Source organism: Bombyx mori, chromosome 11, assembly GCF_030269925.1.
Source record: "Bombyx mori chromosome 11, ASM3026992v2".
Classification (NCBI taxonomy): domain Eukaryota; kingdom Metazoa; phylum Arthropoda; class Insecta; order Lepidoptera; family Bombycidae; genus Bombyx; species Bombyx mori.
This window is the reverse complement of record NC_085117.1, coordinates 5,164,203-5,181,837: the sequence shown is the minus strand read 5'-3', so window position 1 is coordinate 5,181,837 and position 17,635 is coordinate 5,164,203. Positions and strand designations below refer to the sequence as shown.

Here is a 17,635-nt window from a genome sequence, read left to right as displayed (position 1 = left end):
ACGCTTTCGCGCGAAAACTAGTCAACCGATCATCATGAAACTTTGTACACATATTCTTGGAGGTATTAGAAGTAACATAGGATACTTTCTATTTAAAAAAAAAATAATATTTTTTTTACGAAAAGTTAAAAAATTGTTTGTCAAAAAATCTCAAAATCTAGCTTCTTTAACGCCATCTACCGGTTCAGTAATGAAGTTCCAATCCTGAGTACTGTAAATGAAGTCGCGGGTAAAATTTAGCGTTATACCAAAGTAACTATTCCACGCGGACGAAGTCGCGGGCAAAAGCTAGTAGTCGATACAGCTCTAGAATTATCGAGAACATTCCCGGTAAGACCAGTGGTTTCGATATGTGTTTCCGCTATTTGATAATAGATGGGGTTGCACTTATTGAGCGTTCTCGATTTTACTAGTTTTTTTGATACTCCTTTCTGCTATTTGACGACAGATGGCGTTACTCTTACCGGCGTAACATTATTAATTATTTTTATATTTCTCACTGTCGTTTGTATTTACAATCGAGGTACCTTCTAGACCAATTTTTCTGAGGGCTGGTGGTCGTGGCGCCGACGACCACCAGTCCGGCGTCCCGAGGGGGAGGGTGATGGGAGAGATATGCTCCGCACTAAACGCTTCACTTTCCCCCCTTTGCCTTTTCATGAGTTTTGTCTCATGCGATGTTTGGACGTTGGTTGTTGAGAGACAGGAGGTTTTAGTCGGTTCGACTCCGACAAGCCCCGCCCTCCATCCCCAGTGAAGGGCGGATGTCCGGCGATTTCCTCCTGACAAAAAAAAAAAAAATCTAATGAAATACGTACTGAACAACTGTTCACGATTAACTTCCACGGTGAAGGAATAACATCGTGTAATAAAAATCAAACCCGCAAAATTATAAATTGCGTAATTACTGGTAGTAGGACCTCTTGTGAGTCCGCACGGGTAGGTACCACCGCCCTGCCTATTTCTATCGTGAAGCAGCGATGCGTTTCGTTTCTACCGCGTTGTAAGAGGGTTTTCTAGAGAAGAATTAATAAGAAACAAAAAATAGACGAACAAACTGCTCATTTATTCATAAATGCATATATGTACGTCGCTGTTTCAAAGTTGCACTATTTATCCTAACGAGAATGGCGATCCGGCGTTTGTGCGCAAATGGAAGATGCCAGTTTTGCTGGAAAAAAAACAAATACACATTTATCTGTATACATTTTTTGGAACGAAGTTCCTTATCGCGCGTTGTGAAAGGGGGCTAGACGGAAAAAATTCTTACGAAAAGTTGTCACGACACTTTTTAGATCCGTCATTCTGACCAATCAACGTGTAGGCGTTTATCGCGTGACATTGCTCGTATCCGATTGGTCCGCGTAATGAGTACAGTTTCTCGAGATAGCGTTTCAACAATAGTAATTTAGTTCATAGTATTGTTTTTTTAATTATTTTATAATTTTTTTTTTTTGTAATTTATTATTATAACTTAAAAAAAAAATTACAATTCCTTCACTAATTAATCGAAAGGAACTTCGTTCCATCCGGGTGTCCCTTGACACCTCTGAAGTTTTTTTAAATGAAACTTCTTAAGGTGCGTTGAGCTTAAAATGTAACTCGTGACAGATTCGTTACGGCTAGAGAGAAAAAATACAACTTAGGAAGAGCGAGAGTGAGAAAATAGAGCGTCTCGCGAATCGCACAACTGTGGAGAGAGGGAGAAAGCGAACTAGGTCGTTTCTCTTATGCATAGCATTCACTGTTACAAAAGAAATTTGATTTAGTATGAAAAATTAAAAAAAACCACAATACTATGCACCGCTAAAGAAGTTTCAATTCTTTTTCGTGCACCAAGTTGCACGCGCATCTTTTTTTATTGCTCAGATGGGTGGGCGACCTCCCGACCCACGCGGTGTCAAGTTGTTACCGGAGTCCATAGACATTTACAACGTAAATGCCGCCACCCAACTTGAGATATGAGTTTTAAGGTCTCAGTATAGATACAACCGCTGCCCCGCCCTTCAAACCGAAACGCATTACTCCGGAAATTGTCAAGATGGCGGTATACGGGCTCCAGTAACTACTTAACACTAGGTGGGCTGTGAGCTCGTCCACCAAACTAAGCAATAAAAAAATAAATTATTTTGTCAGGCTTTGATTTTAATTAGACGATCTTATTCCCTATTCTTTCGTGAACATTTTGTCACGAACGTCTTTCATTAGAACAATTGGTAGCTGCCTGCGGGATTCCAGGCTGTGAAGACTTCAAATGCGCTCTTCGAAAAGCGAGACCGTAATTTCGTCTGCTCCCTCATTTCACTGCAGCTCTTACCCGGTTTTCGGCCGTAAGCCTCCCATCTGCGCGGTCTCCGGCAAGTTGCACTGCTGGTTGACGGCTTCGACGAAGTTGCGGCATCTCCGGGCGGTGAATCCACCCGTCTTCAGCGACTCGGCGAAGTAGAAGCTGCATCTGTAACAATTAAGGTCACTTCGTGGACAGTCGTCGTCACAAGGGTTAATCGAAGAACGATTAGGTATACTTAACGACAAAAGCGCCCGAATTATGTTTGCGTCGCACAAACAAACAACTGAAACAAATTATTTTTTTGTCGTTGTGGATGATTGTGGAAGACATATATCGAGGGGTGAAAGGGTATTTGGTTTAAGCAACATTTTCGCGACATCACAGGAGAGCCATTTAGAGTTTAAAAGTTGGAACAAATATCATAATAATAAACTTCTTCAGCTACATATTTGAATGGAGTAAACTTAATTGAAGTTCAATTAAAAACATCGAACTGTTGATGCTAATAGCAAATAAAATGGACCTCGAAATAAAATGAAACCTTTTTAGCTGTGTGCAGTATTGCACTTCTTCTCTATATTCTCTATAAGTGTGGAAAATTTCATACTACTCCGTCCGCGCAATTTTCGTAAAAAGGGATACAAAGTTTTTGCTTCACGTATTAATCTAATATATAAAATTCTCGTGTCACAATGTTCGTTCCTATACTCCTCCGAAACCGCTTGACCGAGTCTCATGAAATTTTTTATGCATATTCAGTAAGACTGAGAATCAGCTACTATCTATTTTTCATACCCCTAAGTGATTAGGGTTGTCCACCCCTAACATATTTTTTTCAATTTGGACATTTTTTTTTTTTAATATGGTATTATGTGGTTGAATGAGGTTTTGTTATTTTTATTATATATTCCCTCATCGTTCACAGCACTACATACCTCTTTCACTCATTTACCACATCCTTACACACTTACAATAAGTTAGTTTTTTTTTCTACACTAGAAATTCCCTAGAAATCTTATATATGGCAAAACAATGTTTGCCGGTCAGCTAGTATATAGATAAAAACATACAGTCGAATTGAGTTATTGCGGCAACTATGGTGGTAGGAAACCACAAACTAAACAAGTTTTCGGAGTGATGATTGCCACTCACCATCAGGTAGAGCATGCAATCTGTTTTCTAACCCAAAAAGACGACAGTACCTATGATGGCTGCAGCTTAAGTCTTGGCAACCAGGCATCTCGACTCCACCGTTTGGATAGAAGTCCATGTCGCCCAGGGGGGGTAGAAATCCTCTGAGCCCAGCGTTAGTGTGTATGACCTCCGTGTAGATTCCGTCGGTAGACTGAAACCTGTTAGGGTTTAAATTCCAGCCTGGTGATGCTGGGTCCAGAGCTGAAATACACATCAATTTATTTCAGACGAACCCAGGTAGAATTTCCGAATACAGTACTGACTCGGTGGTGCTGTAGTTAGCGGCCCTTACTGTTGCGCTGAGGGTCGCGGGTTCGATTCCCAACGTTGGGCAAGCATTCGTTAATAAAGAGGTTTGTTTGCTCTTTGTTTAGATGTTTATTTTGTATATAAGTATATCTTTAAACGTATAAAGTATGTATGTTAGTTTCTAGTACCCATAACACAGGGAATCTTGAATTAAGGTCAGATGACCGTGCACGATTTGTTCCCAGTTAATAATAAAAAAACAGGTGAAAATTGCCTTTTGGTCCAGGTTTGTCCAAACGTGCGTCAGGTTAGGTATAAGCACTGTAATATGGCTGTCAGTAACCATGCGATGCTTCTTATACTACTATCTATCAGGCCACAGCCATCTACTGGACATAGGATTCCCCAGCCTCGCTCCAAAGACCGGTCCTGCAATGCCTGCATCTAGCAGATACTCGCGACCTTCAACAAGTCGCTGCTTCATGTTTTGTGAGGTCTGCCAACGCTACGTCTGCTAGGTTCATCTACAATCTCATTAAAACCTAATCCTTGCTCTCTCAGATAACTTTGGGAATCACTATGCTAGATCAGACTGAAGAGTTACTCACAAGTGATGTATGGAACTTTTCCACCCAGATGCCTCCCGATGATGCCGACCTGGTGTCCGCCGAGACTGTGCCCCACGAGGTGGTACTGAGAGACCTTGGAGCCGCTGGTCCGGTTCAGCCATTCGATGAAACCAGCCACAGCTTTGGCTGTAACGAACAAAGGCGATGCAAGATTGGTATTGGGCAGAATCCATAGTCATGTTGCTCGATGTGATTACACCGGGCGTCTTATCAGTCAAGCCACGATGACTTAAGACCGGCCATTTCACTGCCGAGCTCAGGATTCGAACCAGACTATATAAAGCATAGTCCACGCGGATGAAGCTACGTGAGAAAAGCTAAATAAAGGTAGGAAATAGTATTTTCCTAGTGTTAGAGGATCTTGTGAGCCCGTACGAGTAGGTACCACCGCCCTGCCTGTTTCTGCCGTGAAGCAAAGCGTTCTGGTTTGAAGAGTGGGTCAATCGTTTAATTATAAAAAACTAAGACTTAGAACTCATGTCTCAAGGTGAGTGGCGGCATTGAATTTGCTATGAACTTCGATAATGACTTAAACAGATGAACCGTGAGCAATACAAAAATAATAAGAATCGAAATACTGCTTCCATTTACGAACATAGACAAAATAAAATGCTCTGTTGTCAACAAATGACCCAATGAGATTTCACCGGATCTTTTCAGTGACTCTGATCCGGTGGTAGATTCTGCGAGGCACTGCTCTTGCTAGGGTCAGTGTTAGCAAATTCTCTCAGGTCGAGCCACGTGAGCTCACCTACCGGTTCGCGCGTAATTGGAATCTAGGCAAATCTCCCAGCGAATAGGATGGTTAAAATCAAAATCAGTTGAATAGAATCAATCACCCGATTTAAAAACATTCAGCAGGGCCACTACGTAGTTGCCGGCTGCCCCGATGCTCCAGTCTGCGATGATGACATTCAAATCCTCGGCCTGGAGGAAAGCTGAAAATAATAAAAAATAGCGCAATCTGTTTTCACACTTTTGCAACTAAAGTTAATAATAATAATAATTATAACAATAATAATAATAATTTATTTATTAACCTTGAAAACATTTACACATAACAGTTTGCTAAAAATTAAAATTTAATAAACATTTATTAAAGGACATTGACTTTTCTTTTTTTTAAGTTTTAAATGCAATATATTCCCACAGATCATTTTCATATCACCGGTTAACTTTTTCGTGGCAGTTCCATTAGCGTCTATATATTTATTTTAACGAAATATATTAACGTAATTTTAAGCGACTTCAAGAGGACGGATTGGTTTGAATTTTGTTTCGCTCAAAACACAATAGTTTTACTGGTCGCTCTGCCTATTTCGGCAGTGAAGCAGTCATGCGTTTCGGCTTAAAGGCCAATTAATAAACCCGATTTAAAATTGGGATATTGGATAAATCGCAAGACGGGTTTTGTGATGCCTATTGGCTCAGTTAGCACTTAACATCGGCCTGGCTGATGGTTATCTCACCAACCCCTTATGATATCTATTAGGGACCCATTTCTCCCCTCTTTTCCATCCACCGTCTCTAAACACTCGCCAGACTTCCGTTACTGTGCTTGGAGAGTTTAATCTGTCCCATCACTAGAGGTAGAGTGTTAACATAATCAGTGCAAAATTACCCGGAACTAGCAAAGCATTGAAGTTTGAGGTCGCGACATTCCTCCATCCATGTACTAATATAATAGTACGTTTTTTCTCGTCGTAATTAGACGCCTTCAGTACATTTTCGCTTCCTAACACGAGAGGCTGGCTGGTCTTAGGATTGGATCTGCGAACGAGACGTCAATACTAATTGATTGAGGTTGTTTAGGTAGGCAGCGGCTCGGCTGGCATTGTCGATGTCCATAGGCGAAGGCAAACACTACCATCAGATGGGCTTGTCTTCCTACAAGTGCAAATAAAACTCGTCGGATTTCTCGTGAATTTTTCGAACTAACACGAATTTGGAATTAATTGTATAACGCGATCTAGAAAACTAAATACTGGAAATACTTTCCTTTTTATTTTTGTGAATGGCTTCTGATATTGTTGTCTAGTTTATAAAGATCATAAATCTACTGTTATATATGAAAAATGGGGAGTGATATAATTATATGTCGGAGAAGCCACAATTATTAACACTGTCGTCAGACATTGTAGGGGCGAATAGGGTGTTCGAGCTAAGAGAAATATTGAGTAAACCAATCATGTTTGTTGACTTAGAACAATATAGAAATCTTCTCTTGACGTTAGCAAACGAAAACGAATGACAGCTCATAGGACGGTGGCACCGCTCTTCAAGAAGGCTGGTTGGTGAGTGTGATGGCGTCTACGCGCCTCCATCGGCTAGGCTTTGTCGTAGCACGAAGTTAGCCAAGTTCCGACAATACCGCAATCGTGCTGCCATCTCTCGGGAATTGTGCTGCCTTTCGTTTAGCTACGCGCCCCAAGACACGTAGGTTGATACCCAATACCTATAATCGAACCACGCAATAGTCGGTATTCCGACGCTCCGAATTGAAGCGCATTAATAGAGTGTCGATCTATCGACGGTTCGCGTCGCGTTGATGCGTTAAAATGCATCGTTTATGTCTCTGGGGCCGGATAGGCACAGACCTGTCACTCCACCCCACTCCACTGAGGAGTCTCTTCGTGGCTCGCATTCATAATGAACATAGATTGAAGTTCATTTCAGATCACAAACATGACTTCTACGAATGAAATAGTGAGAATTCTTCTAGAAATTGCGAAAGATGGATGAGAGAAGCCGAGGATTGTTCTCAGTGGCGTGCGATTAGAGAGGCTCCAACAGTTTTAAGCTGGTGATGATGAAGAGAAATGTGTGTTGTGTCTTCCAGGGAAGGGGCGTTCTTGAGAAAGCTTGGATGGCCTGTGTCTGAGAGGAAATGCGAGGGAAGAGTGTGAGTCCAGATACCGCTGCTCCGACCCCGTATAGGGAGATGCCAAGAAGAACAATTTGTCTCTTATAAGTCTTTACTGACGTCATAGTACAAGTCTTATTAACTCGCCTGGTGAATAAGTGATATGCGTTGTCTCTCTCTGGCTCGTATTGGTCAGACTCCTTTTGGTCTTTAACTTTTAGCCACAGATCTTCGAGGTGGAGACCGTCCGGACCCTGGACGTGCTGGTAGCGAGGGCTCTCCAGCTTTAACAGGACCTCATTGTCATAGCTGTGTGCTGTAAGACATTGACCTTTGTAAGCGTCAAGCACAGACGGCGACACAGCTTATTTAATGTAGAGTTTGTTCTAGTAGGACTTCTTATGAGCTAGCATGAGTTTCTACCACCACCCTGCCTATTTCTGCCGTGAAGCGGTAATGCGTTTCGGTTTGAAGGGCTGGGCAGGCGTTATACTGTAAAAACTAAGACCTTAGAACTCCCTATGTCCCAAGGTGGATATGGGCATTTACGTTGTTGATGTCTATGGACTGCCATGACCACTTAACACCAAATAGGCTGTGACCTCGGCCACTAGTATTACCAATAGTATAGTTAGCAATGACATAGTATGGTAAGTGTTTACACAGCCTCCACAGTCACCAGCTATTGGAAATCGACAAAAACCTGCCGGTGAAGTATTTGACATAAAAAAAAGCCTCAAAGCGCTCGCCCGCCTTGAGATATGAGGTCTATGTTTCAATTGTTTCAATGTTTTTAAACTATGTTCTTACTTCTTCGTGGAAGACATTAGTGGTACATTTGTCAAGTAAGTATGTCATTACAAAAACCAGTACCTTTCTGCGGGATTCGAACACCGACACAGACGGGTTACTTGATACGAACGGACGGGCGTCTCATCCATTAGGCCGTGATGTCTTCAAGATGTATAAGAAGGGATCCACGTACCTGAAGCAGCAGCGAGGCCCAAAATAATCAAACCCGCCCAAGACCTCTCCATTGTTGACCAAGAAGTGACACACACTAATTAAAATCCTTCAATTTATTGCACAACTTAGCGAATGATAAGTTTCATAAGGCTAAGTTCACAACGCTGAACGCGGATATTTTTCGACTATTGACTGGCTATTGTGTCGCCTCATGACACTGACAATGCCGGGAGTCAAGTCGAGCCACTGCTTCTGCTTGGACATAGGAAATTTCATAACGCTCAGGAAACAACGCGCCCTGATTCCAGGACAAGACGATGCTTGATCAAAATGATGTGTGGCATCTAGTTGTGATGTGACGGCGAAAGAAGATGGCGGAAGAAAATAAGAAATCCTTTTAAGCAATTTCCCAGAGCTATTTCCGCAGAGCATTCGCATAGGTTCCAAACCGGCCGACATTTTCTGTAGGTACGGAAATTTTCTGTTTTTGTTTTTTCTGTTTCGGTAGGCAGTAGCTTGGCTCTGCCCCTGGCATTGCTGAAGGCCATGGGCGACGATAACCACTCACTATCAGGTGGGTCGTGTGCTCGTCTGCCTACAAGGGTAATAAAAAAAAAAAAAAAAAAAACGGATTCCAATGGATGTAAAAGGAAATTTGGAACTTCGGTGTCACGTCATTTGTGGTTAAATTGAACTTAATAATAGATCGTACATTAATACTCCTCGATTAGCCTAGTAGGTCAGGTTTGGGATTTAAAAAAAAATAAAAATCGTATTAATCGTTTTATTAGAAGGAATTATGAAGTTTAGTTTTTGTTTGCTAATTGGTGTATCAGAAATTCCTAACTAGCCAAATAACTATATAAATTTTCGTAAATAGGAATATCATTCGGCAATAGGAAATAGATCACAGACAATATCGATTCTACACCGCGGCCTTAATGTATTGACGTGCTTATCCAGCGGTATCAACAATTATTATCTTAATCGCCGAGCTTTGTGTCAAATGAATGATGATCGCATGATAATCATTTAGGACGTCGACGCGATAAACGTTGAAACGCTGCCGAATTCGTTTCCTGTTAAGCGTCAGCACTCACGAGCGTTTCCTTCCGTCTGATGATGAGGAGTTGAGGGGAAGTCAACCTTACTACATGGGCACTAGCGGTCACAATCGTAACCACGCGCTGTCTCCTCGCGTATGAGGTTTTTAAAACTAAACATTTGTCCATCTTATGAGCTACAGATATGATATGTAATTTATAAATGTATTTTTTATTTTTATTTTTTATTGCATAGATGAGTGGACGAGCCCCCCGCTCGCTCGGTATTAAGTGATTATCGGAGCCCATAGACATCTACAACGTAAATGCCGCCACCCACCTTGAGATATGAGTTCTAAGGGCTCAGTATAGTTACAACAGGTACCCCACCCATTAAACCGAAACACATTACTGCTTCGCGGCAGAAATAGGCAGGGTGGTGGTACCTACCCGCGCGGACTCACAAGAGGTCCTACTATCTGTAATCTACTACCAAACTACTACCAGTTAAAAATGGCATGGGACGTTAATAATAGTCTTATCTGGTTCCAAGATTTAAGATATAAGAGCAATACAGTGTCAGAATCTTGGATTTTCCAAACACAAAAAAGCCCATTAAAACATATACAATTTAAAAAAAGAATAACAATAAAACTCTGTACAATGTTTATGCTTAATAAAACTATTCGATTTTTATATTTTTTGTAGTTTTTTTTTATATTTTTACGATAAAAATGCTATAATATATTTCTGGACGCGCTAAACGGACAAACCATGAAATTGATTTCTCTGATATGTTTCTGCGTAGGTAAGTTAGATTACCTTTTTTTCCCTACCTATACTGATAGCCTTGAGAGGCTATATCAGCGTTACCCTAGCGTGTAGGTGAGCTCTCGGGGCTCAAACCGGAGTGTTGCTAACACTGGCCCTAGCAAGAGCAGTGTTTCGCAGAATCTACCACCGGATCGGAAACGCGACCCACTGAGAAGAACCGGCGAGAAACTCAGAGGGCTGTGCTTGAGGGGTTATGTTACATTAGACGTTCACAAAATCAGCAAATATATTAATTTCATTGTTTTTAAGTATGTAATCAAAATCAAATTCGCATTACCGTATTTCAGTCTTTGCAAATCGCGAAGTAATCGCCTTGAACGTAAACAAGAAAGCCGCAATGGACGACGAGCTGTACAGGAACACAATTGAACTAATCAACAAAGTGAATCGAGATTTTGAATGGAAGAACTCCCGTGATATTGGTGATTTCCCAATTTCAGAAACGAAGAGTACAATAAGTCTATATAATATTGACGAGATAGCGCCTTATAAATCGATGGATACCAGTTGCACGCACGAAAAAGTGTCACGTTCCGCCCGAGCCTGAGCAAGCGAGCGAGAGCGCGAACAAGCGATAGAAAGGCACGTTCGGCCCAAGCGTTGGCTTGTGACACATCTATCTCTCTTCTCGCATGACGTCAAGGCCAGCAGTTCGAATAGTTCTGCTACTGACATTTTCACATAAAACTATCGTCCGTAAGCCGACTTTACAGGCAATGACTTTAGGCTAATAAATTATTATTTTCTTGGCGTAGATTGGTAAACGAATTCCCGCGGTAACTAGTTACTGTCGCTCATAGACGCCAGGGGAGTAGTTAATAATATTGTCACTTACCTAAATTCACGGATGGTATAATCAAGGCGTGAAACTATAGCTGGCGCCATCTGCTATCGAGGGAGTGTTTCTAATTAGTAGTTGTGTAAATATTAATGGTATAAGCTGGCAGATACGTGTCTCTGGCGTTGTGGTCCATGAGCGACGGTAACGACTCACCATCGAGTGAGCTGTATGCTCGTCTGTGTTATAAAATACTGCTTAGATGAGAGTTGTAACTTGTAAGGTAGGTATATCTTTAAAGAATGAAAGGGTGGTTTGTCAAAAAAGCATAGGCTTATTTTGTGATACATACATTACGTGCTTGATAGTTGAAACAGTTGACACGTCATTTCGGATCCTCCCGATCTATTAAGGGTGCTCTTAGGTATCCCAAGGACCGGTCATCGTTCTCGGCGAATCCGTCGCTTGCGACGAAGGGCTCAGCAAGTAAATTAACCCACAGACACAGCCCACTGAGTTTCTCGCTGGATTTTCTCAGGGGGTCGCGTTTCGGATCCGGTGGTAGATTCTGCGAAGCTCGGCTCTTGCTAGGGTTCGTGTTAGCCACAACGTCAGGTTTAAGCCCCATGAGCTCACCTATCATGAGCGTTGATATGGTCTCTCTAGGCCAACAGCTTAGGTAGGAAAAAAAAGGAAACAGTAGAATTGATTGTTCTCCTTCCTTCCGGCTGACGCAAATGCTTACCGGCCACGGTTGTTTCGGCCGGTACTTGCATAAGATAGCCGGAAGGGAACCGACGGCGCAGTGCCATCACTGCGCGGACCGTGACGAGGATGAGACAGCGGAACACACATTGGCGCGTTGCTCTGGTTTCAACGAGCAACGCGCCGCCCTCGTCGTGGTCATAGGTGAGGACCTCTCGTTGCCGCGCGTCGTGGCTACGATGCTCGGCAGCGACGCGTCCTGGAAGGTGATGCTCGACTTCTGCGAGTCCACCATCTCGCAGAAGGAGGCGGAGGAGCGAGAGAGGGAGAGCTCTTTCCTTTCTGCACCGATCCGTCGCCGTCGAGCCGGGGGCCGGAGGCGGGAATACGCCCGCACGTCCCGGCCCCTGTAGGTAGCGGCCTCCCTCCGGTGAAGGTTAAGGGGCGACCTGAGGGGTGAGGCCGCGCGGCGCGCTACCAGCACTCTAGCGCGCTGCCGTAGAGTGATTAGAGCGACCGGTCGACGGTGTATCGCATCCCGACCCGGCAGGCTGGTTCTGGTCCAGCGGGGTATTCCGGGACACCAGCGGCACCATCTGGGCGGCCCGACGGGCTGCCGTACCGAGACGGCCGACGTTTCAGAGTCTTCGATTCGCCTCGAAGGCTCCGTCGGCTGGGCGTCCTTGGGGTGAGCCGCGCCGTCTGGTTGTAGTGTTGACCGCGGTAGCCCCCCTACCTCATCCGGGTTCTGACCTCGGAGGGGATCGGACGTCGGGTGTAAGAGTGCAGGGGAGTCGTTTAGTGAGTGGGCCCTAAAATCCTTGGGCCCGCGGTCTGCTCACAACACCATGCAGATCGTTGAGTCTCACATACCCCGTGCGCCCCTTTTGCGCAGGGACCTCGTAGGAGGTTCGGCCCTCTACCCGAAGAAAAAAAAAAAAAAAAAAAGAATTGATTGTTCAATTTCTGTTCTGTTCAAATCGATTTTCTGTGCTAAACATTTACCGTTATCATCTAATACATATAATACTCGTAAGAGGAAAGGATAATTTTTATCCGATTTACTCAGCCTTGTATAGGCGCTTCTATGCGTTAGTACCATCAATACACAATAGATGGCGCATGTATTATCACAAATGCATTTCCAGACGAAGATTACGTCGACATGGATCTAATGACTGGTAATTTTCGAGATGATTTCGAGTTCCTGCAAGACAATAACAACGCGTACCGAATGAGACCGAAAACTAAGAGAATATATTTTATACGTAACCCTGAAATTTTGGAAGCTTACGTGAACAACGATAACAACGCGGAGTAAGTTTGCAAGCTTTTAAATCAGAAGATTATCTCTTTTGATACACCTAACGCCATCTGTTGACTAGGTTCTTTTTATAATAGCGCCATCTAGTCTTTCGGTTAGAAAAGTCGGACTAGAGCGAGCTGTTTTTTTACTTCACTCACAGATCGACATGCCGTAGGGGCAATTGGTTAATTTAACTGATTAAGGGAGTCCATGGACACGTGAGGTAGAAGTCTTAGCTGTATAGCATAGCGCCGGTCCCATGTTTTAAGCGACAACGACCCATTGCTTAGCGCTAAAAATAAACAAGCTAGTCGAGCCTACCCGTGTGGGCTCGCAATGACACACATACAACGATACAACACAAAATAATCAACTAAAATGTCCACACTGTTAATGACACTGTCTGTAGTAACTGGTACAATGATTTGTTAAACTTAAATAACAAGATTTTATTATTTATTAGTTAGATGGGTGGACGAGCTCACGACCCACCTGATGTTAAGTGGTTACCGGAGTCCATAGACATTTTACAACGTAAATGCCGCCATCCACCTTGAGATACGAGTTATAAAGTCTCAGTATAGTTACAACGGCTGCCTCACCCTTCAAACCGAAACGCATTACTGCTTCACGGCAGAAATAGGCAAGGTGGTGGTACCTACCCGCGCGGACACACTTGTGGTCCTACCACCAGTAATTACGCAAATTATAATTTTACGGGTTTGATTTTTATTACACGATGTTATTCCTTCACCGGGAAGTCAATCGTGAACATTTGTTAAATACGTATTTCATTAGAAAAAATGGTACTCGCTTGCGGGATTCGAACACCGCATCGCTAGATACGAATGCACCGAACATCTTATCCTTTAGGCCACGACGACTTCATTTTAGTTTTTTAATTAAGACTTAAGTAAATACTCTATTTTTAAGCGCGGTTCGATGAATTTGTCACTAACCTCATAAAGTATAGGAACAACATTGTCAGTAATCCTTTCATCATAAAAAGCATTTTAATATTAAACGACTCTCTTTCAGGCGTTTTCCTTCGCAGAACTGGAAGAATAACGATTTGGTACATTATTTAGACGCGTTAAGAAGATTCTCTGGTAACAACGAAGGTAAGGATCGCTAATACACATTTTAATACTGACGGGTGAACGGTTATTTTAAAAGGCTTAAGCGACATTTTTGCAACTTCACAAAGAGCCATTAAAAGTTTAAGCATTTGGTAAAAATATCGTAACAAAAAATAATTTCTTTAGCTATTTGAATGAAGTAAACTTAATTGAAGTTCAATTAAAATCATCGAACTGTTGATGCTGATAGCAAATAAAACTCTTCAAACTTGCTTGCGTACTTACTGAAATCTGTAATTCACATTAAAATCGCAAAAATGTTAATAATACACAGTTAATTTGTTTCCACACCCAGCATTAGTTACAATCAATCGAAATTTACCAACAGCCAAAGAAGCACAAATGTCAGCCGAAGCATTTCAAGATGGCGACGGCGTCGTACAAAGAAATTCCGCGAACGAAAACAACGTCATTGACAAATATAGTGCCGAAAAACGTACAGATGATTCAGTCACAGAGCGATACGACAGAGACGATAAAAACGAGGGAAAGAAAAGATTTAAGAACAAGAGTAAAGCGAAATCGTTGAAGAATGATTGGCAAAAGATTGGCGGGAACCACGGCGCAAATAGAGACGCGCTCAAACCCGAAGGAATGTTCGAGAACACGAAGAGATGGCCCGGCGAAGAAAGACCAGAATACGATTATCGATTCCCTAAGAAATATGAATTCAAAGGTAAAGGGAGAGAGTTCAAAAACAATTGGGATTCAAATCGAAACGACTGGGATGGCGACAGGAAGAAAAGCAAAAAATATTCCAGAAATAAAGACGGCATGATCGGTAGAACGTTTATACCGTTCGTTGGAAAAAGAGGTATTTATGACGAGTAATAACTTCAATGATTATATACATTTTTAGAATGAACTGAAGTTTTATTTAAGTTTTCACTCGCATCTTATTGGTTTATTGTGAACGTAGCACGCAAATGTGTGTGCTATAACAAATAGTCTAAGAACCCGTGAACCGTGACCTTCATTATTTTATAAAAGTTGAAAGTTCGTCAGCGCATGCTCCCAACACAGGAAAGAACGATGGACCACTATGATGTTTGGGTTACCGTGGCTTTGGCAGGAATAGCAGAGCAGGTACACGGTACTAAAGGTGTGTAAAATACCGATCTAAATTCATCAAATTATAAAGTGCGATTTTTTTGTATTACCTTCAGAATATTATTAGAAATCACGTTATTCAATGCCAGACATTTAACATAGTGGCAAACTCGTGCCAGACACCAATGTTCATGAAATTACAATTATACTACAATATAAGGCTTATCAAAGACACGTGGCCACGACTCTCCACCACCATGTGCCATCTTATCCTTTCCTTGGCTAGTAAGCATCGTAGATTTTCAATCATGAAATGTGGTGAGGATCTGTTGAGACCAGTTAAGCTGCGACCAGTAGTCCGTAGATCATTTCCGTGTTTCCTGGAAATGTGTCAAGACATGTGTCCACTAAAGCTCCCCTACTCTACCCGTCTTCTGACGAGAGCTCTGAGAGAATGCAAGGGGGTCATCAAATAGGTAGGGCCTTAAAAACATCATTTGGCCTGCGCTCCCAAAATCTGCAGATCGTCAACTCAACATATTAATTAAGCGCGGAAACCTCGCTTGACTTTAAGTCGCTTATACATATAGACATAATTCTATAGTATACCAGATCTATGTACAACTACTATGTACGAAAAGTAAGTTAGGTTGGGAGCCTAAAAAATTCTCTGATATCTGTAGGTATACGACAGAGGGAAGATCTTCCACCGAGCGGGTGATATTGCTCGATAGACCGACGGTCCGAATGTTGTTTTAGCAAGGCCCTAAGCAAGAGCAGTTTTTCGCAGAATCTACCACCGAATCGGAAACGCGACCCACTGAGAAGATCCGGCGAGAAACTCAGAGTGGGCTGTGTCTGTGGGTTAATTTACTCGCCGAGCCCTTTGTTCGGCGGGTTCGGCGAGGACGTGACCGGTGCTTGAGGTACCTAAAAGCACCGTTAATGGATCGGGAAGATCCGTAATGACGTGTTTAGGGCTCCGAATGTTGTTGTTCGGAACTTGTATATATGCAAGATTATCCTGAAAATGTTGTAAGCGTTGTCTGACATTAGAAATGCTCAACGCGCGTTAAGTTCACATCATGGAGAGTAGAGGTAAGCACCATCTTGTATAGGGGACAAGCTGAAAATGTGTCCTTCTGTAAACAGCAAGTTATTGGTGGAAGAATCACCGAAATAGCGCTAGTGTAGGAAGTGAAATGAAATTAAATTATATGAAATTTTTTTATTGCCCTAGTGAGCCCGGGACACCAGTGCTAAGTGGTCCCTATTGTTTGTGCTGTGCGATTGTGTGTGCCCAAAGTGCGAGTGTTCTATCTAGCGGTGTTGTTTCGGCGCGGAGACGTTCCGAGCAACGTAACGCAGGACCCGGGACCAGGTGAGTTGTTCGACACTTTCTTTCCTAACATTGGTTAATTGCGGGTAGTTGTCGTTCAGCCTGGAAAAGCTGCGTACTCATTTTATTCTAAGAATAAAAACCGAGTTACGTTAGCGCCTTCGAGTCTGGCCATCTGTGTCCGTTCCCAGTCCTCCCCTACCCTTAGGGGCTAGGAGGGGCTGTTACTAAACCCGCGTAAGCCGATTTACGGTGGTGGATCACGGCAACGTCGGGAACCCCGTATACAGTTTGTTTTTAGATATAGTAGTTCATAGTAGTTTCTTTATTCTTGCTTTATTGTTTTTAAATTGTTTTATTTCTATTACTAATTATTTAAACTAATTTTGAGATATTAATTATTATAATTCCTATTGTAATCACCCACTAGCGCCACTGTGGCAGATCTAATTACTATAATTAAGTTTTTCAAATATACCCTCCATAGTCTTAATATTTTAAATTCATGTAAATATAAATTTAATTTTTACGTTTGCAATATTGGCGAACCGACCGACCTTTGTAAGTGGTCATTTTAATTTTTCTTTTTAATTAATTAATTAGTACGAATCACGCTGTAGGTTTTCCCGTCGTTGCCGACTTACAGTAGTTTGTTTTTCTTGTAGATTGTAGATTAAATTAAATTTATGTGGCTGCTGGAATTCTATCCCCACCTTACTACAAGCTGGGGTGGAATCCTGCAGGTCCATAGATATACATAATTGTAATAGTCTCCTTATTTTTTTTTTACTCTTTTATTTTACACCAAATTATTATAGTTTATTATTTATTAGGTTAATTATTTTACAACACTTAGATGCACATAAATAGGAACTAGAGTCTTCAATAGTAAGTACATTGTTAATTTTGTAGATTTTTATTACCTTATGTTAATTTTCCTACGCACACTACAAGTGGCCGGCTGCGGCGGATGCCTGCAGGGTGGACTGTTGTAGATTATTTAGTGTATGTTCATTTCTTGTTTTCTCTATTAGTTTAATCCAATTCATTATTATTTTATAAGTCTTTCAAGTAGTTTAAATTATGGCATTATTGACCAGTTAATTAGTTTAGTTCAGTTCATTATAAGCACTTATTGTTAGTTAAAGCCAACAAATACATCGGTCGGTTAGCGGAAGTATATAGTTATATAGTAACTATTACGGATGTACCGACAGTCGTGGGGACCCGATAAAATAATCGGCTAAAAC

At 42.0% G+C, this 17,635-nt stretch overlaps 1 protein-coding gene and 1 non-coding gene across 2 annotated transcripts; one reads left to right on the top strand and one right to left on the bottom strand.

Annotated features, from left to right (window-relative positions):
- Positions 1–1,045: 1,045 nt before the first annotated feature.
- Positions 1,046–8,354, bottom strand: LOC101736922 (lipase member I). The gene is made up of 8 exons (XM_004924142.3): positions 8,211–8,354; positions 7,373–7,541; positions 5,984–6,132; positions 5,202–5,300; positions 4,342–4,488; positions 3,493–3,685; positions 2,318–2,455; positions 1,046–1,171 (listed from the first exon to the last, which is right to left on the bottom strand). The coding sequence occupies exons 1-8, from the start codon at positions 8,260–8,262 to the stop codon at positions 1,114–1,116; spliced, it is 1,005 nt and encodes a 334-aa protein (XP_004924199.2). The 5' UTR covers positions 8,263–8,354; the 3' UTR covers positions 1,046–1,113.
- On the top strand, positions 2,568–2,701 carry Mir3264 (microRNA mir-3264). Its single transcript, NR_107549.1, has one exon. It is a non-coding gene; the product is annotated as a microRNA mir-3264 (primary transcript).
- Positions 8,355–17,635: the final 9,281 nt, after the last annotated feature.

Excerpts from the sequence above, each read along its gene's own strand:
- LOC101736922 (XM_004924142.3), bottom strand. The coding sequence starts at position 8,262 with ATGGAGAGGTCTTGGGCGGGTTTGATTATTTTGGGCCTCGCTGCTGCT. Across the intron at positions 2,456-3,492 it reads TTAAGCTGCAGCCATCATAG|ATGCAGCTTCTACTTCGCCG; the intron begins GTACTGTCGTCT and ends TAATTGTTACAG. Across the intron at positions 1,172-2,317 it reads GGCTTACGGCCGAAAACCGG|CAAAACTGGCATCTTCCATT; the intron begins GTAAGAGCTGCA and ends TTTTTTTTCCAG.